Below are 20,615 nucleotides of genomic sequence, written 5' to 3'. Positions count from 1 at the left end.
CTGTTGTTTATTATATAAATCGATAAATATCAGGCCAGCAACTATGAGGGGCTTATCTACAAGGGTGTGGTGGATGAATCAGGCTGCAAACAGAGACTCACTAGCAGCCGATGTCTTTTTCTTCTTCGGTTTCTCTCCAAAGGCTCTCTGGGTGCAATTCTGCAGGTCGCTCAGAAGGTTCACACACTCTGCAGGAGACTAGTCGGGCGAAAACCGGGTGAGGAAGCGAGAGGCGAGGCGGGGAGAATCAAAAGAGAAAGAAAGAAAAAAGCAGTCAAATGTTGTCATTATCATCGTTGCTATGTTTCTATCCCGTCTTTCTCCAATGCTGCTCGGGGCAGCATGCGAGGTTGGTGTTATCCTCACCAACAACCCTGCAAGGTAGGTTAGGATGGGAGACTTTCTGGCGACCTGCGCTTCAGGGAAAGGGCTTCTATGTTCTAGTGGTGCTCTCCATAGCTGCCAAGTTTTCCCTTTTCTCGCGAGGAAGCCTATTCAGCATAAGGGAAAATCCCTTTAAAAAAGGGATAACTTGGCAGCTATGGTGCTCTCATTTCTGAAAATTGGCATTCCACAGCCCTGCCCCAGGCACTTTGCAACCAGGAGCCCATCTCAGGGCATTCTGCAACAACCGGGCAGTTCATTTGCTACAGTTGACACATACTTGCTCCACACTTGTAAGAAACTCATCTTTTGAATTAGTGTGGCAGCGGAAATCGATACCCCCCCCCCAATCCAAACAATGACTATCATCAGTGCAGGTAAAAAAAATTTTTTTAATCATCTACAATGCTGTCTTATTTATTTCATACGGTAGTACAGTACTGTTTGTGGGGGACAGGAGGTGGGCAGGTGTGCAATACTCCCTGGTCCTAAACAGGGTAACTGTGCCCCTGAAAAACCAGGTGCGCAGCCTGGGAGTCATTTTGGACTCACAGCTGTCCATGGAGGCGCAGGTCAATTCTGTGTCCAGGGCAGCTGTCTATCAGCTCCATCTGGTACGCAGGCTGAGACCCTGCCTGCCTGCAGACTGTCTAGCAAGAGTGCTGCATGCTCTAGTTATCTCCCGCTTGGACTACTGCAATGCGCTCTATGTGGGGCTACCTTTGAAGGTGACCCAGAAACTACAACTAATCCAGAATGCGGCAGCTAGACTGGTGACTGGGAGCGGCCGCCGAGACCACGTAACACCGGTCTTGAAAGACCAACATTGGCTTCTAGTATGTTTCCGAGCACAATTAAAACTGTTGGTGCTGACCTTTAAAGCCCTAAACGGCCTCAGTCCAGTATACCTGAAGGAGCGTCTCCACCCCCATCGTTCTGCCCGGACACTGAGGTCCAGCGCCAAGGGCCTTCTGGCTGTTCCCTCCCTGTAAGGTTGCAGGGAACCAGGCAGAGGGCCTTCTCGGTAGTGGCGCCCGCCCTGTGGAACACCCTCCCATCAGAGGTCAGAGAGATAAACAATTACCTGACATTTAGAAAATACCTAAAGGCAGCCCTGTTTAGGGAAGTTTTTAATCTGTGATATTTGATGTATTTTAATGTTTGTTGGAAGCCGCCCAGAGTGACAGGGGAAACCCAGCCAGATGGGCGGGGTATAAATAATATATTATATTATTATTATTATTATTATATACATTGATTATTGCTTAAAATTATGAATCAATAGTCTCATTAGATAGTAATATTCGTGTTAAAGTGCAGTTTTAGGGGTTGTTTTAAAAAGTCTGGAACGGATTAATCTGTTTTGCATTACTTTCTATGGCAAAGCGTGCCTTGGTTTTGGAACGCTTTGGCTTTGGAATAGACTTCCCGAACGGATTAAGTTTGAGAACCAAGGTACCACTGTAGACCCAATAGTCTGACCTCATATAAGGCAGTTTCCTATGCCTTTCCCAAGACAAGCCCTGGCAGCCCTTTGCAAAATATCTCTCCCCTTCCATTATCATCATCATTTTTGGGCTCAGGGATTATGGTCACAGCCATATTCAAAGCCTCACCCAAAAGAGCCGCTTCCAGCGTGCCGGATATTACCTTGAAGAGGTGAATGCCAACTAACAGCAGGAGGTGTTGGAAGGCGGAGGACTTCAGGTTCTGACTTTTCTTCTCTCTCTTCCGCAAGGTTTCCACCGTCTGCAGCATTCTGTGATGGGGAGAGAATGGTCAGACGGAGACACACAGCTCTGCGTTTGTTTGTTTGTTATTTGCTTGCTCCAGCCAGCAGAGCTTGGTGAGAATAGGCCCGTCTAGTCATACTTTGCACGGTGAAGTCCTGTGTGAGTGCCTGGAGGCGGTTGGAGGATGGATGGCGGCTAACAGATTGAGACTGAATCCTGACAAGACAGAAGTACTGTTTGTGGGGGACAGGAGGCGGGCAGGTGTGGAGGACTCCCTGGTCCTGAATGGGGTAACTGTGCCCCTGAAGGACCAGGTGCGCAGCCTGGGAGTCATTTTGGACTCACAGCTGTCCATGGAGGCGCAGGTTAATTCTGTGTCCAGGGCAGCTGCCTATCAGCTCCATCTGGTATGCAGGCTGAGACCCTACCTGCGTGCGGACTGCCTCGTGAGGCATAAATATTATTATTATTAGTATAAGAACCAACTTGTCCCTCTGCGTTGGGCAGTAAAATGGCTTGGGCACTAGGCAGGCTCCACCAAGAAGAAAGTCCCACCACACCAGGAAGGCCACAGGCTCACCACCCTGCTCTAAATGCCTCGTACCTGTCCCAAGCAAGCTTCTCTTCATCGCTAAATGGCACCACAACTGTGACGTGGGCCTGATGGGAGAGGAGGGCACTGGCATACTGGACAATGAGGTAGAGCCAGGGGTCCCCGCTGGCGGTCAAGCCGTGGAGGTGCTTCTTCCTCATTTCTTCCGCTTTGGCCGAGTCCCCCAGGGCGGGCATCGTGTTCAAGTGCTGGAGTAAACTGCAGAGAGAGAGCAGCGAATGAACACAGGAACCGCCATTTGGGATATGCAGAAATATCAAAAATAGTTACATCAGGCTTCCTCGACAGCTGTTGCTGCTGAATGAGGACCGACAACGTGGAAGCTTGTCGCTCTAAAGAACTTTTGACGTGGAAAGAAAACATTGGTAAGTGAAATAGAGGATAGTTGTATTAAAGTATATCCTATAAAGCAGCAGGTATAAGGTAGGAATAAAAACATGGAAGTAAGGGTGGGAAGTCAAAATTTAAGAAAAAACATGTGAAAATCAATTAAAAATTATGTCTTTTTTTTAAATAAAAACTTTTGACAAGGATGTGAGCTGCAGCCAGGATTTCAATAGCCCAGCAATGGAAAAGCTTGAATAAATCCACATTTTCATGGTGTAAGAACTTATGGACTTTGGCTATCGAGGAGGGGGGAAAGACACATGAACTGTGTGTTTCCAGTGAGATGGAAGATCCACAACATTTGTGTGTCATCTGGTGGGGTTTTATTTCCTATGCTTCAGCCTTAGACGCTCAGCAAAGGAATATCTAAACGACAACCCTATTTCTAAAAGGAAGGGTTGAAACAGCCTACTTGCTCAACGAGGCCACAGATAACTGAGAGCTCAACCATCCAAGCTAATTCAAAGCCACTTGCAATACATAAACTAACACACGCACGCATTAAAACAGGGGTAGCTACGCAACCTAAGGCCTGGGGGCCGGATGCGGCACAATCGCCTTCTCAATCCAGCCCACAGACGGTCTGGGAATCAGCGTGTTTTTACATGAGTAGAATGTGTGCTTTTATTTAAAATGCATCTCTGGGTTATTTGTGGGGCCTGCCTGGTGTTTTTACATGAGTAGAATTGTGTGCTTTTATTTAAAATGCATCTCTGGGTTATTTGTGGGGTATAGGAATTCATTCATTTCCCCCCCAAAAAATATATTGTCCGGCCCCCCCCACATGGTCTGAGGGATGGTGGACCGTCCCACAGCTGAAAAAGGTTGCTGACCCCAGCATTAAAAGGTGGCATAAACGAAAAACAAAGAAAAATCTAAACGGCAATCTTATTTTTAAAAGGGAGGATTAAAACATCCCACCTACTCAACGAGGCCACAGGTAACTGAGAGCCAAAGGCCTGGAGGAAAATAAAATGTTTTTGTCTAAAGATGTAGAAGGGTGCTGAGAGATGAGCTTCCCTGGGGAGAACATTCCGCAAGCGGGGAGCCACCACGGAAAAGGCCCCTTCTTGTGCTGCCACCCTCTGGGCCTCTCAAGGAGAGGGCACATGGAGAAATGCTTCAAGGGAGGATGATTGCAAGGTCCGGGTTGATTCACGTGGGGAGAGGCAGTCCTTGAGGTGCTGGGGTTGTGAGTCGCATACGGTTTCAGAGCTCAAAACTAGCAAGGCAAGCAAACGGAATACCTGAAAAACGAGTTTGCGGCTGCTGTACGGGATGCCTCATTTAGGGGCACCGACGGTGTGGTTTTCGTCTCTGTTATCTCAGGGGTCGGCTTCTTGGTCTTGAAAAAAGCGTGAAAGAAGCAGAACCTGGCAGAAGACAACAGCGACTTCTTAGTACAGGCTGCTGAAACAAAGCAGCCTTCCCAAATGATTTGCAACTCTAGAGACACTTCAGTTAGGAAGCCAAAAATAACCACTTTCACTTGGAAAGAAGTTTCTAGTCCTCATGTTTGTGGCAAGTAAATATAGATGGGGGGGGCAAGGTTGTTACATCCAGTGCTTTTTTTCAGGAGGTACTCAAGGGTCTTCTGCCAACCTAGCAGTTCGAAAGCACGCCAATGCAAGTAGATAAATAGGACGGGAAGGTAAACGGAATTTCCATGCGCTCTGGTACTCGTTGCGCCAGAAGCGGCTTAGTCATGCTGGCCACATGACCCAGAAAGCTGTCTGTGGACAAATGCCAGCTCCCTCGGCCTGAAAGCGAGATGAGCGCCGCACCCCATAGTCACCTTTGACTCAATCATCCAGGGGTCCTTTAACTTTTTACCTTTACTCAAGGGTACACAGCACCAGCACTTTTTTTGTTGTTGTTAAAAAGTGTGGCACTTACTGTAACAACTTCATAGTGAGTAAGGTAAAGGTAAAGGGACCCCTGACCATTAGGTCCAGTCGTGAGAGACTCTGGGGTTGCTGCACTCATCTCGCATTATTAGCTGAGGGAGCCGGCGTACAGCTTCCAGGTCATGTGGCCAGCATGACAAAGCCGCTTCTGGCGAACCAGAGCGGCACACGGAAACGCCGTTTACATTCCCGCTGTAGCAGTACCTATTTATATACTTGCACTTTGACGTGCTTTCGAACTGCTACCGTGTTTCTCCGAAAATAAGCCATACCCCGAAAATAAGCCATAGTGATAGGCAGTTTAACCTTGTAGGTTAAACTGTACCATACTTAATTTTTTAAAAAAGACATCCCCTGAAAATAAGCCACCGTGTTGTTTTTTTAAAAGGAAAAATAAATATAAGACGGTGTCTTATTTTTGGAGAAACACGGTAGGTTGGCAGGAGCTGGGACCAAGCAATGGGAGCTCACCCCGTCATGGGGATTCGAACTGCCAACCTTCTGATTGGCAAGCCCTAGGCTCTGTGGTTTAACCCACAGCGCCACCTGCGTCACAGTACTATCACTTACTGTAACAACTTCATAGTGAGTAGCAGCATCTATTTTTCTAGAAAATAAGCGCTGGTTACATCTCAGCTAGATCTAGCTTGCATTGTGGCAACCACCCAGAAATGTAAATGCAAAATGTGTCCTGCAGGATCTTAATTTTCTATCTTGGCAGTATCAGATGACCAGCTCCTGTCCCAAGGACCTTACAAGCTAAACTTCTGACATGGGATGGGGAGGAAAATGGAAACAGGTCTGGGAAAGGGAACAATATGTACTTTTATTCAATTATGTGTCTTTGGCCTTCATTCCAGTGAGAGGATTGAAGATTTCACAGAAACCTGAGCTTTTGAGGAAGGTTTGGAGGAAGAGGGAACGACTGTGAAACCACTCTGGGAGCTGCAGCCCTGTGAGGGCAAACAGAGGTTCCTCAGCAACTCTGAACACCCTGAACAAACTGCAGTTCCCAGAAAGCTTTGAGGGAACCCCTGTTTAAAGTGGCACAACACTGCTATAAAGGAATAGTGCAGATTGCGGCCTAAAGCAGGCACCCCCAAACTGCGGCCCTCCAGATGTTTTGGCCTACAACTCCCATGATCCCTAGCTAACAGGACCAGTGGTCGGGGAAGATGGGAATTGTAGTCCAAAACATCTGGAGGGCCGAAGTTTGGGGGTGCCTGGCCTAAGGTCATACAAAGGTTGTGAGCAGTACAGCTCTTTGGTTTAGAGTATTCGGCTGTCTCGAGTGAACAACACACCCTTCCTTCATCAAATGGGCGGCGCAAGCCACTGTCAACCATCTTGTCCCTCCTACCTGGTCACATCAGTCACAAAATCTTCTCCCTTCTTGATCTGCGGGTTCTCGACTAGGCCAACCAGCCGAGCTATGATCCATTTCCTCAGGCGCGTCACACAGTGCTGGGTCATTTCCCTGCATCGACAGAGAGCAATCGGAAATAATGAGCCACTAAAGCAGACCCTCCCCTTGCCATCTTATTGGAGTAAAAAGATGGGGGACAGCAGGCCAGTTCAGATGTCGTGCTAAGCCATCATTTGGTGTTATGAGACGGCTCCAGCATTGCCAGGTGGGCCCGGGGATCTCCACCCCCTTTGGACACTTTCGCACCATTCATTTAAAGTGCCACGGTACTAAACGGCCATGGAATTCTGGGTACTTTCATTTGTTTAGGGTGCTTAGAGTTAAGAGGAGACTCCTGTTCCTCTCAGAAAGCTAAGATTCCCAGAGCGGTTTAACAATCAATCCCTCTTCACAGGGCGCTATAGGAATTGTAGCTCTCTGAGGGGAACAGGGGCTTCGTAACAACTCCTAGTACCCAGAATCCTTTGGAGGAAGTCATGGCTGCTTACAATGGTGGGAATGTGGTTTTGGTTAAAAAAAAAAACACCCAGCGTCCTGTGTTCCTGTGGCAACAGTTGACCAAATCAATTGACCACCATCCCCGATATAGGTGAGAATCATAGAACTGTAGAGCTGGAAGGGACCCCCAAGGGTCATCTAGTCCCACCCCCTGCAAAGTAGGAAACCTTTGCCCAATGTGGGGCTCGAACCCATGACCCTGAGATTAAGAGTCTCAGGCTCTAACCGACTGAGCTATGAGGAGGTTTGGCCAGCCTAAAGACTTCACGGTGCCTTGGTAGAAAATACAAATGGGCCCGCCCCAGCCAAGAAACCTCATAGAAATTAAAACCTGAGGAGAATCCAGTGGCAAAGTCTCACTAATACCAACAGGAGCTTCACGTGCGTGTGAAAAACTGGGGGAAGGGTAGAATCTCGGTGGTAGAGCATCTGCTTTGAGTGCAGAAGGTCCCAGGTTCAATCCCTGGCAACTCTCCTGGCTGGGAGAGAGAAGAGCAGAAGAAAAGCTCTGCTGGATCAGGTCAGTGACCCATCTAGTCCAGCATCCTGTTCTCACAGTGGCCAGTCAGATGCCTGTGGGAAACCCACAAGCAGGATTCGAACACAAGAGCCCTCTCCCCTCCTGTGGTTTCCGGCAACTGGCATTCAGAAGCATCGCTGCCTCCAACTGTGGAGGCACAGCAAAGCTATCAAGGATACCCCTCTCCTCATTGAATTTGTCTAATCCTCTTTTAAGGCCATCTAGCTTGGTGGCCATCACAGCCTCCTGTGGAAGGGAGTTCCGCAGTTTAACTAAGCTCCGCATGAAGGACTTTCTTTTCTTTTATCTGTCCTCCATGCAGCGGTCTGACCCAGCAGAAGGCTGCTTCCTATTCGGCCAGAGGTGCCTCCGCTTCTGCTGCCACTCACGCGTCCGTCTTCTTCTCGTTCTGCTGCTGTCGCTTGGTGGCAAAGTCCACGCAGGCGTCCAAATCCGGGTTGAGGAACATGTTCTTGAGCCAGGCCGTGTACTTCAGCAACGCCGCGGGAAGCAGGTGCCTCAGAACTTTCCAGAAGCTGGGCACCACCGGGTAGCCTTGGTTGGTGAGCGTGGAGAAGCCGACCATCGCCGCCAGCTGCTTGCCCGGGTCACTGCATCCCTCCAAGAACAAGTCGACGTAGGCCTCCATCTCTGGGGCAAACTTGAATCTATCGTGCATCTGAAAAACACAGGCAGGAGAGGGGCTGTGGCTGAGCAGCGGGACAGCTGCTTGGCAAGCAGAAGGGCCTGATCCCTGGCTTCTCCAAGGAGGGCTGGGAACGTTTGCTGTCTGAAATTCTGGAGAGCCACTGCCGATCAGGGTAGGCCAGCCTTCGCCATCCTAGCGGCCTCCAGACATTTTGGACTACAGGTGAAACTAGGAAATTTGGAATATCATCGAAAAGTGCATTTATTTCAGTAACGCAACTTAAAAGGTGAAACCAATAGATGAGATAGATGCATGACATACAAAGCAAGATATGTCAAGCCTTTATTTGTTGCAATTGTAATTATTTGCCGTTAGGCGGGTCAATTATAAATGGAATGTAATTAATGAAATGTACAGTGGTACCTCTGGTTAAGATCTTAATTCATTCCAGAGGTCCGTTCTTAACCTGAAACTGTTCTTAACCTGAAGCACCACTTTAGCTAATGGGGCCTCCTGCTGCTGCGCGATTTCTGTTCTCATCCTGAAGCAAAGTTCTTAACCTGAGGTACTATTTCTGGGTTAGCGGAGTTTGTAACCTGAAGTGTTTGTAACCTGAAGCGTTTGCAACCTGAGGTACCACTGTAATAGCAATGTTTATTTTTGTATTATTGTATCTATTTGTTTTATTACTGTGGAATTTCCAAAAGAAAGCATTTGTAAAAAAAATATAAAAAAATAAGTTGCATTACTGAAATAAATGCACTTTTCGACAATATTCTAATTTTCCGAGTTTCACCTGTACATCTGTCCCAGAGAGCAAGATGTTAGGAGTTGTTTTCCAGTAAACTAAGGGGGCTACCATTCTGGGGAAGGGATATTGTTGCCATTCCCCTACCTGGGTGGACACAACATGGGTCCCGTAATGACGCATAACTTCCCCTCGGAGAACCATCCTCAGCTGGGTAGCCGACAGGAGCGGGAGAGAGCTGCCCAGCAACCGGTAACACATGTAACTGAAGAAGAGCAAGACACACAGAATAAGAAATAATGTGTGGCTTCCAAGGGGCCTGCCTTTACTGGTTTCATAAATTGAGAACGGCCTGCTAAACCCGTGAAGAATCCGACAGCCTCCCAGAGCAGAGTTCGAAAACCACTGGGATTTAGAAAAATGGGAGAAAGAACTGCCAGGAGAGACCAAGGCCACCTTCACAACATACATTTAAAGCACTACAATACCACTTTCGACAGTCATGGCTTCCCCCAAAGTATTATGGGAGCTGCGGACCCCCTATTTCCCTCACTGAGCTACAAGTCCCAGAGTTCTCTGTGAAGAGGGACTGATTGCTAAAACGTTCTAGAAACCGTAGCTCTGTGAGGGGAAAGGGAGTCTTCTAACCACTCTCAGGACCCTCAACAAACTACAGATCCCAAAATTCAGATCCCAGATCCCAGAATAGTGCTTTGAAACATGTGGTGTGAATGTGGCGAGTGACAGACGAGCGAAAACCTCCCCAGCCAACCTGCAAGGTCCAACGTTGTCCTTCAGCAGGCCGTTCTCGACAGCTTCTTTCCAGAAGAGCTCAAAGGTGCCTTCCTTCAGGGCCACTTTCATCAAGTCCAGTCCGACAGTAGGAAGACTTCTGTCCTTTTTCTCAGACTTGGCCGCCATTTTCAAAACCTCCAGCAGCCTGCAAGGAAGAGCAAAACGATTATTTTTTAAAAAAAGTAAAATTAAAAACTGCCTTCCGTTGCGTGGAGGCAAAGCCTAGGGGCATACAAAGCTTTCTTAGGCTAGAGCAGGTTGTTGGCCTAGTCCAGGCACCCCCAAACTTCGGCCCTCCAGATGTTTGGGACTACAATTCCCATCATCCCTGACCACTGGTCCTGTTAGCTAGGGATCATGGGAGTTGTAGGCCAAAACATCTGGAGGGCCGCAGTTTGGGGGTGCCTGGCCTAGTCAGACTGGCAGCAGCTCCCCAGGGTGTCAACCGGGGGCCTTTCCCTGCCCTCCTTGGAGATGCTGAAGACTGGACCGGGGACCTTCTGCATGCAGAGAGCGGGGGATATACCACTGAACAACAGCCCGGAAGAATCTTAGATCCCAGAATCCTCCTTTTCCTTCCTTCACTGCAAGAGCTGAAAAGTGACGCAAGTGTCCCGCATCCGTTCCTGGTCAACATACCTGGGAATGTTTTCTGCTGTGATGACGGCAGTCGTGCCCAAGAGGGCCTTCAGCTTTTCTGGCCGAAGAACCCTGGGGAACTTCTGGATGCCCACCAGCAGGAGGTAAAGCTGCCCTGGACTGCTGAAAGCTGAGGTGAGGTCATCTTCCAAGAAGCTGAAAAGGACCTCTTCAAACACAGCCTCCGGAATCTGAGCCCCCGGCAAAAACAAAAGCGGACAACTCCCTGGATTTGGACATCCATGCTAGATTCCCCATTTTTGCATCTCAAACTTCCCACCTCTAGGCAAGACTCCTGTGCCAAAATTATTCACCTCGTCCATCGCTCAGACCTGCCATCCCCAAACTTCGGCCCTCCAGATGTTTTGGACTACCATCTTCCCCAACCACTGGTCCTGTTAGCTAGGGATCATGGGAGTTGTAGGCCAAAACATTTGGAGGGCTGCAGTTTGGGGATGCCTGGCTCAGACCATCCAACAACCCTCCCTAGGCCCCTTCAGTGGCTAACCAACTCCCCCTGCACCCAGAACAAGACTGTCTATTTCTGCACCCACCTCGCCCTCCATTTTATAAAGCCACCCACAACTTTATAGGTCCACCATCTTTGGACCTTCGTTTCTTGTCATACTTGTTTGTTTGTCAATACATCAGCATTCGTTTCCTTGGAACTCACTCAGGTGCGCCAAACATCCTGTCACACGTGACAATTATGGGTCACATCCAACTGAGGCCACGGTCACACCAAACATTTAAAGCACACTTTAAACATGGCTTCCCCCCAAAGCATTCTGGGAACTGCAGTGCTGAGAGTTGCTAGGAGAACCGCATTCCCCTCCCAGAGTTCCCTGTGAAGAGGGATTGACTGTTGAATCACTCAAAAGAGAACTGTAGCGCTGAAATATTGCCCTGTGTCGTGACGAGGCGTTATAATTAGCACCAGCGGCCTAACGGGAATGTGTTGGTGCTGGCAAGCCGGTCTTGCAGAAGAAGCTATGCAACTATATATTTTAGAGGCTCCCTTTTTTTCTGCAATGACACCCCATGTCTCCCTACCTCGGAAACAATGTCGGCCAGCGTCTTCCGAGGAAGGTCTTTGAGGTGGACGTGGTGATCCGAAAGGCTCTGGAGAACCTGGACGCAGCCAAGGAGAGCTTTTGAATCCTAAGGAATTTAGAGAAAAGTGGGTGAGTCGACAAGGATGGCGAGGACCCAGGGAACGCGAGAGGGAAAGCATGTTTTTGAGGAACTGGTCCATCTACCTCAACACTGTTGGCAGTTACTTCCAGAAGCTTTTGAGGGTTTCAGCAAGGAATAGTCTTAGTCCTCCCTGAGAGGTTACCCCAGAGGGAAAAGCTTAAGGAAAAAATGCCCACCCAATCTTTTTTTTAATATCCTTTTTATTGCTTATTCTTCATAAATACAAAATATATGCAGTGGTACCTCTACTTACGAATTTAATGCGTTCCGAACGCACATTCGTAAGTCGAAAAAAATTGTAAGTCGAATCCCATAGGAATGCATTAGGAGAAAAAATTGGTTAGTCGAAGCAGCCCTATCTAAAAAATCGTAAGTAGAAAAAATCCTATCTAAACAGCATCCAAGATGGCAGACGGAGCTCCATTCGTAAGTAGAAACATTCGCAAGTCGAGTCATTCGTAAGTAGAGGTACCACTGTATAACATACAAAACATCCCATACCGTATCATACAAAATATATATTAAGATACAAAGAAAAAGAAAGAAAAGGAAAGAAAAAAAAGGTTTGCACTTCCTGTCAATTCCACGTGTATGAACTTATTCTTTATACTTGAATGTCAATACAATTAGTACAAACTTCTAAGACTATTCTTCTAATACATTCCTATTTCCTTTTACATCCTAACAATTATAGTTCAACCCTGTTTCCTTTTAGTATTACTCAAAAGTTGTCATGGGTATTACATTTTTACTATATTTTTGAACATATTTCTTATATATTTCCCATTTATTTTTTTAAAATCATTTTGAATTGCCCCAAGACTCATAGCTGCCAAGTTATGCTGAATAGGCTTCCTCGTAAGAAAAGGGAAAACTATTCGTTAATTGTGCCATTTCAGCAAAATCCTGCAATTTACTCTGCCATTCTGTGATTTTCGGAACCTCCTTTTCTTTCCACCCTTTGGCCATGCCCACCCAATCTTTAAAGGATCTAACAGCCAATGAGAAAAACACTCCTCACTCTACTACCAGCTGCCAGGCAGAGCAGATGTTACAGATGCGCCAAAGAATCAGCTCAGAACACTGGCGCTTCATGTGCTCCATTAGGAGGTGCAGGAGCTCTTTCAAGTTTCTAGTCCATATGGATTCCAAACGAGGCTTGAAAGCATATGTGAGCAATGGCTGGAAAAGGTGGGGAGTGATTTGGGATTTCCAGCAACTGCTGGAAGTGATTTCCAGGGCCTCCCACTCAGCAAAGCTGACTATCGGCATAATTTATGCACGTCAGAGAATTCAACTTATTATTATTATTATTATTATTATTATTATTATCATCATCATCATCATCACGTCACAGGGTTTGCACCAGGGGCATGCAGACCTGAAACATTTGCATTTAGCGTTACCTTTGGAAGACGCCCGGACTGGAACAGAGCCAGAACGCCGAAAAAGTTCCCAAACAGAGCATTTCGGAAGAGTTTCTGAATCAAAATGGGAAAACAATGTAGAAAGACAAACTAGGCAAGGCTGTGGAATCTCGTGACTCTTTAGAGCGAGCAAACTTGCAAACAACAGGAAGTATCTAGCAACACTCAACACTTGAATGGGTCCCCATCCGCCCCCAAAAACATTTCAATATGGAAATGCAGCCCTCAACCTCAAAAAAAGCCCTTCCCACCGCTGACCGAATAGGGCTCCCCCAAAATGACCCCAAATACTGTTTTGGGGGACATGGGAAGTATCTTGGGAGATGTGGGGAGCAGGGTCCATTCCCCCAGCTCTGCTGAAAGACCTTCTACTGCTGAACTGTTTTCATGCCGGATGGTCATCCTGAGTTTGCTTTTTTCCTCTTCCCTCCCTGCCCCCTTCCCTTGTGTGTCATGTTGTTTCAGATTGCAAGCCTGCTTTGTTATCTGACTGCAAGCTAACATGGAAGCATTTTTTTTTTACTGAAGAGCAGGGTACAAGTGGCCTTCACAAATGAATAACCAGCTTTTACCTGGTGCTTCTCAAACTATGGGTCATGATACGTTCCCAGCTGTTTCAGACAACAAGGATTTCCCCTCACCCCATTTTCAGAGGCTTCCCCCCCTTTTTTTCCAGCCAGACAGCCATGATCACACATTACAACAAACCATAGTTTGCTGTGACATCCCCTTTTCTCCTCTAGTGTGACCAGGAAGATCTCAGGAGCTTTTGCTTCTGCTTTTATATTAAACATGTTGTCCCATTTTGCTGGCATAGAGGATCACGGTTCAGGTCAACTGCAGTTAGCTTTTTTTATTTAAAAAAAGCCAAATATTACCTGTATTTGATGCTGACAAATTGTTTATTTTATTTATTTGTTATATTTCCATACCATCTTTATCTTCCAAGGATCCCAAAGTGGTGTACGTAGTTTTCCTCCTCCCCATTTCACCCTCACAACAACCATGCGAGGTAGGTCAGGCTAAGAGATGGCAACTGGCCCAGGGTCACCCAGTGAGCTTCATGGCCGAGTGGGGATTCGAACCCTGGTCTCCCAGGCCGTAGTCCAACACTCTACACATTACGCCAAACTGGCTCTTTGCGACATTCTTTCAATGCACCACGATGGCACCAGCAACCCACAAACTTCCTTAAGGTCACAAGCATAACTCGCTCTGGGGGAAACTTGGGTGTGGCACATTTTCAGCACCTGTTCGGAGCAGGTTGCTATGCCGGCGATCCAATCGACATCAGTCACCCTGCCAAATCCTACAGAACAAATTCAAACCCCCTGAGCTGGGATCCAACGAATGGCCAGGATTTGGCCCGTGTGGACTGACGCTGATTGGATCACCAGATTAACACGGCGGACCTGCTGAGCTCCTCTTAACAAAATCCTGAACTCAAAGCCCCCACCCCATCCTCTTACCTTCTTCACTCTACCGAGGTCGTATTTTTCTTTGATCTGGTCCAGGACTGTGAGGAGGGAGATCTCCTCAAAAACCTGCAATACCTGGGGAGAGAGAAAAAGTGGGGAACACCTGTGTGAATCGGAAAGAAGAGACACAACGGGTTGCCGCTGGGACTACAACCCCCATCACTCCTAACCTTTTGCTCTGGCTGATGGGAGTTGTAGTCCAACAACATCAGGAGGGCTGCATGCTACTTTCGAATTTACAGTTGTTGTTGTTGTTAAAAAAACTTCTAAGCAAGAAAACCCAAACGCACTCCACTGAAGAACACCAACCTGAGCCAGAGCCAAACTGAATCCTGGACGGGCCGCTTCGCGTGTTGCTCCCAATCCATCAATCAGGCGCTTCAAGCTGTATTTCAGCTGCTCGTCATCCTAAAATAAAATAATCAGAAGTTCAGGCAGTGGTGATGGTGGGGTTTTTGACTACCCCACAAACCAAAATACAGTAATGTTTTTTTCCCTTTAAGATAGCTTCTGTAAAATAATAATAATATATTGTTCTGCTTAATTCAGAGCGGCTTTTACACTGATCAAAGTTTTTTTAAAAAAATCAGTTTACCTAAAACCTCTTAAATTCCACAGCCACATTCATAAACCTAACAACAACCTTCCAAAGTAGGCCAACCCCATCAGCCTTCTTCCTAAACATGCCCTTTGTCACCCCCAGTATCATCCATTCAGTTCCAGAGCCTGCTTTTTTCTAATCCACAGCTCCCTTGTTCAAATACTGTACAGTACCTGGAAACAATAGAGGGGGGGAAACCACCTCTGAGCATGTTTAAAGTGCAATCCCAGCATCAAATGTCTCTCTGTGTGTATAGGCTTGAGCTAACTATATGTTTCTCACAAACATGATAAAATCAACTCAAAACACAGTATAGCTCTCCCCCCCCCCGTTTGCATGCAGCAAATTATTTATTATAAAATGTATAAGCCACTTTCCCCAATGAAATGGGTGTGCAAAGCTGCTACCAACAGGTTTTGTGTGGCTTTGTACATAGAATCAAAGAACCGTAGTGTTGGAAGGTGCCCCAAGGATCCAACCCCCTGCAAAGCAGCTGGTTTTCCAGGGAAAGAAACTTGTGGTGCCGACTTTGGTGACTGCACTTCCCTGAAAACTTCTGCCCACAAACATTCAAAGGTGAATTTCGCCAAATGCAGAATGTGAGGACGCTACAGAGACATTAATGTGATGGCATCATTATATTGGGACCATTATACCGGGACTGCTTTCGGCCAGAGGACCCACTGAGCAGCTGCACCCCCTGTCTCACCATGGGAAGAGAGAGACCAACCTGGTCCCATCCATTTCCTCCTCCCTTCCCATTCATTTTCCTTTTGTATCCTGTCTGCTAACACTGCAAACCTGAAGCAGGCTGGGAATATCTTTATTTGTCCAGGTGCTAAACGACTTTAGACATCGTTTTTGCTACTAAATTAGAATTTAAAAACAATCGGCTGTGCTGAGACATAGTCAGAGAAGACCTACTGAAATCAGCGGGGCAAAATCCATTTCAAAGGGGCTCCCATGGCTGGAATTTAAACAATATAGAATACCAAGACTTGCAAACACATACTTTGGGGGGTAGGTGAGAGGGGGAGAGACGCGGCTTTCACGTTTTGTGTTTTTAATGTTTGATGTTATACTTCCCCAGAGGGGGAAGCGTGGCGTTCGCAAAAAGCTTATACTGTATTAACTTTCCACCGTTTCTCTTACTTTCTGGTTCTCTCGCAAGTAGCGCAGCAGATCCTCCGTCGCCTTCAAGCGCGTCTCCTGCTGGGGCTTGGCGATGTCCCAGAAGAAATCCAAAAACTGCCGGTTCTGGCCCAGGAGACGGCCCGGGTGGGAGATCGGGGCCGTGGCGAGAGCTTCATCGCCGGGGCTGCCGCTACCGCTGCCATCCCCGGCCATGCTGGAGGCAGCGCAGCAAAAAGACGCACGTGGAAGGAGGGAATGCAGAAGCGCACGTGGGAACCTCCCCTTCCGGGTTAAGGAAAGCAGAGGCTGGATAGGAGCCTCCCTGCCGGAGCTTCGCTTTCTTCAGCTTCCTCCTTTGCACAACGCCCTTGCCTGCCCCACGTGGAACCGCCGGTCTCTGCATACGCATCAATCCCTGCCTGGGATGTGAGCTCTTTTGGGGTTTTTTTTGGTGGCACGTTTCCTTGCCTAAGGCGGATGCTATCAGCCGCCTGGGGCGCAGACCACAGAAAGACGCAGCAACGATTATTGCGGGGTACTGTTTTCCATAGGTTCACATTATTGCAAAGGATTCGTGTGCTAAGACGTATTTTGAGAAAGGCAACCAAACGTCGTTCCGTTCTTTATTCTTGCCATCTACAATAAACGTTGCAGTTTCAAGTGTTGTGTTTTCCTGCAATACTTCGTTTTTGAAAATTGGAGTTAGCAATGGGGGGGGGGGTTGTTGTGCAAGTAGTTACAGGTGAAACTCGGAAAATTAGAATATCCTCGTAAAGTGCATTTATTATGTCAGTAAGGCAACTTAAAAGGTGAAACCAATATATGAGATAGATGCATGACATGCAAAGCAAGATACTGTCAAGCCTTTATTTGTTGTAATTGTAATTATTTGTCATTAGGTGGGTCAATTATAAATGGAATGTAATTAATGAAATGTAATAGGGATGTTTATTTTTGTTTATTTTTGTATTATTGTAACTATTTGTTTTATTACTGTGGAATTTCCAAAAGAAAGCATTTGTAAAAATTAAAATAATAAAAAAAGTTTCATTACTGAAATAAATGCACTTTTCGACGATATTCTAATTTTCCGAGTTTCACCTGTAGACTTGCCCCGGGCACAAAATTCAGTGATGAGGAATTAATGGCTTTGCAGATGCTGCTGGGCTCCCAATTCCTGCCATCCCTGACCACTGTCTGCTGGGCGAATAAATGGAAACGGTTTGGAGAAAGGGTTGAGCCCACGTTCACTGTTAGCTGCCGGGATGGGATGGTTATCGCAAGAAAATGGAAAGTATGGCTGTGAGTTTTTTAGGGGGGTAGGCTTTTTGCCTGAGTCGCTTCAAATTCCTGCATCCAGCAGGGATTCAATTGCTGAATTAGCCAGCCAAGAGCCATAATGGCTCACAAAGTATGAGTGGTGAAGGTAACAAAGGAAGTGGCTCTGTGCCAGAGGCAAAATTAGTGTTGTGTGTGTGAGCTCAGAGCAAGGTTGCAGGCTGGGTAGCTGAGGGACAGAACCATGCCTGATTTATGGTGGAATCGAAAGCTGTGTGACTACCGTATAGGACAGGGTCCCCAAACTAAGGCCCGGGGGCCGGATGCGGCCCAATCGCCTTCTCAATCCGGCCCCCGGACGGTCCAGCAACATGAGTAGAATGTGTACTTTTATTTAAAATGCATATCTGAGTTATTTGTGGGGCCTGCCTGGTGTTTTTACATGAGTAGAATGTGTCCTTTTATTTAAAATGCATCTCTGGGTTATTTGTGGGGCATAGGAATTCGTTCATTTTTTTTTTTTCAAAATATAGTCCGGCCCCCACAAGGTCTGAGGGACAGTAGACCGGCCCCCTGTTGAAAAAGTTTGCTGACCCCTGACTATAGGAGAAGCAAGATCCTCTTGGGGGGTTAATGCTGTGAGCCCTCCATCGTAGGCTCAGCTTGAATATATGTGTAAATAAACCATATATCAGAAAGACACTACAGTCTCCACCATCCCACCATTCTGATAAAACTGAAACCTGGTAGGTGCCAGAAACCCCAGGAATCTCGTACCAGTAAGAGATTGCATGGCATGCAACAGTATATAGAGGGATTAAATGAGGATTTTTGGTCTAGTTGAATCTACTCCATAGCTACTGCTGAAGAATTAACTCAAAGATTAAGGTACTGTATACCAAAACAATACGAATATTAATTTTCAACTATGTGGCAAAAAGTGATTTAATGAGGACAACAATGTCTAAATGCCCCCTGTGACATAATGTTACTGTTTGGAATTCTTGGTTAGTTTTAACTTCAAGTGAGAATGTCATACTGTAATGTGGAACAAACAATAGTCTGATATTTAGAAATAAAAGCTTTTTTTAATGTTATTACCCACTGGCAATATTACCAATTATTACCAATAAACCTGCATAAGACAGTGTGATGAATTTGCTTTTTTTTCTCTGTCCTCCCCATCCCTTTTTCCTTTTGTGTTGTGTCTTTTCAATTATAAGCCAGCAGGCAGGGACAGTCCTGTTTGTTATTGATCTTATGTAAGTGATTAAAAATCTTGTAGATGTGCAGGTGATATACATGCGGTATATAAATCGAGTCTTCATTTTCATCAGCTCAGTCTTCTGATAGAGATTCAGCAAGCATCCTCAGTATTAACTTTTAGTTGCCTGCTGAAAACATTTTTAGGTTTATGCAGACAGTTAAAGAAAAAACTTTTTTTTACAGTGTTCTCGAAGCTACGAACATGAGTTTGACCAAACTGTGGAAGACAGGAGTGCCTGGCGTGCTATGGTCCATGGGGTCACAAAGAGTCGGACACGACTAAACGACTAAACAACAACAACATGATTAGTGATTCTTCTAGTTTAGCAGGTGTTTCCCTTCTCTGCCTGTTTGCTTTTAAATTATTTTATTTTATATATTTTGATTATTTCCCCATTGGTTTTAAAGAGAAACAAAACATCATGGAGTGGTGTTTACAAGAATACACAGTGACGCTGTGATCCTGTGCATGTCTGTTTAGAAGTCAGCCCCCTTGAATTCTATGGGCCTTCCTCCCAGAAGTTTAACCTAGGGATAATTCATGAAACAAATACCTTATTGTCTATTATCCTTCTTGTAATTATTAAGAACGTAAGACAAGCCCTGCTGGATTAAGCCAGTGGCTCATCTAGTCATGTTGTGTAGTGGTTAGAGCATCTGGACCTGGGAGTCCAGGCTTAAAATCCCCACTGAGATATACGTGAGGGGAGGCAGTTGCTGCCTCTCAGCCAAACCTACCTCACAGGGTTGTTTTGAGGCTAAAATGACGAAGGAGGAAAACCAAATGCACTGGCCTGAGATCCTTGGAGACAAAGGTGGAAGATAGATAGATAGCACAGCACAGCATCCTGTGTATTGAACTCACAGCATTATGGAAGTGAGTTGGGGTCAACTTACACCCACCAGGAGCGGTGCTTCAATGTATGGCATCAGGAAGATTTTGGGCACCACATGGCAGGACAGAGCCTCAAACAAAGATGTGCTCTCCCAAGCCCACATTCCCAGCATGTTCACACTTCTGTCTCAGCAACATCTATGCTGGCTCGGTCATGTACAATGGAAGATGACAGGATTCCTATAGACATGCTCTAGGGGGAGCTGTCTTCAGGCATCCCTGGCAGACCAACTCGTTACAAACGAGACATAAAGACAGGCAACATCAACCCTGCCTGTCTGAATCCCTTGTGTATGCGCACAGCAGTGACCCTAGGAGGACCGACTGCTGAGAGGAGCGCATAGAGAAGAAATGCCGTGGTGCACCACAACCGGACGCCTTCCTCTGCCCCAGCTGCAACAAAACATGTCTCTCCCGTTTTTGGTCTCTACAGCCACAGCAGGCGCTATGACTCTCCAACGGTTTGGCTTTAGCCCCGAAGGCGCACTCTTCCATTGTCTCCCGAGAGAGGCAGATGCCCACATACGTTCATTGTGCCTTGCCCTCAGTGGCCAACCAGACTCCTGGGGGGGGGGGAGCTGCAAGCTGGATGTGAGGGCAGCGGCCCTCTGCCCTCCTGCGATTCCCAGCAGCTGGCATTCAGAGAAATGATTATAAACTGGGAATGCCACTGCTCCAAGGCTAGGATTTAATGCATGGGATGGCAAAGCACTTCTCTGCAACTCCCAGAAGGACAGAGAGGGAAGCTAGCTGAACTGCCTCCTCTATCTCTGCCTCCCACTTCTCACTTCAGGTAGCAGGAGGGAAGTTTTTAATCCTCCATCACCCCAATCCCCACACGCGGCTCTTCTGCCTGCTAGGGCTGGGTCATTTTGAAACCTCTCCTCCTCCCTCCTCTTCCCCCCCCAACACTTCACTTTCCAGTCAGGCACCGCCGGGGCAACCCCCGCTGCACGCAGGCGCAGAGCGCTCCTCGGCTGCAGGCAGCGCGACGGGCAGCCCCTGACCGAAGCCCGCTATATAAGCGGCGCGGGGGGTCC

General features: G+C 47.0%; 1 protein-coding gene across 1 annotated transcript in view; it reads right to left on the bottom strand.

Annotated features, from left to right (window-relative positions):
- MYBBP1A (MYB binding protein 1a) overlaps positions 1–16,404 on the bottom strand; it is a 48,017-nt gene extending 31,613 nt beyond the window's left edge. Inside the window, exons 1-14 of the mRNA XM_035139435.2 lie at positions 16,155–16,404; positions 14,711–14,809; positions 14,393–14,476; positions 12,903–12,977; positions 11,353–11,460; positions 10,300–10,490; positions 9,638–9,805; positions 9,013–9,130; positions 7,858–8,147; positions 6,385–6,501; positions 4,365–4,490; positions 2,722–2,928; positions 2,035–2,143; positions 102–198 (exon numbers count right to left, since the gene is read on the bottom strand). Coding sequence (XP_034995326.2) covers positions 102–198; positions 2,035–2,143; positions 2,722–2,928; positions 4,365–4,490; positions 6,385–6,501; positions 7,858–8,147; positions 9,013–9,130; positions 9,638–9,805; positions 10,300–10,490; positions 11,353–11,460; positions 12,903–12,977; positions 14,393–14,476; positions 14,711–14,809; positions 16,155–16,349 — 1,984 coding nt within the window. The 5' untranslated portion in view covers positions 16,350–16,404. The remainder of the gene's footprint in view (positions 1–101; positions 199–2,034; positions 2,144–2,721; positions 2,929–4,364; positions 4,491–6,384; positions 6,502–7,857; positions 8,148–9,012; positions 9,131–9,637; positions 9,806–10,299; positions 10,491–11,352; positions 11,461–12,902; positions 12,978–14,392; positions 14,477–14,710; positions 14,810–16,154) is intronic.
- Between the last annotated feature and the right edge of the window lie 4,211 nt (positions 16,405–20,615).

Source organism: Zootoca vivipara, chromosome 15 (assembly GCF_963506605.1).
Source record: "Zootoca vivipara chromosome 15, rZooViv1.1, whole genome shotgun sequence".
NCBI classification, from domain to species: Eukaryota; Metazoa; Chordata; class Lepidosauria; order Squamata; family Lacertidae; genus Zootoca; species Zootoca vivipara.
The sequence above is the reverse complement of the archived record's forward strand: the minus strand, read 5'-3'. Positions and strand labels throughout refer to the sequence as shown.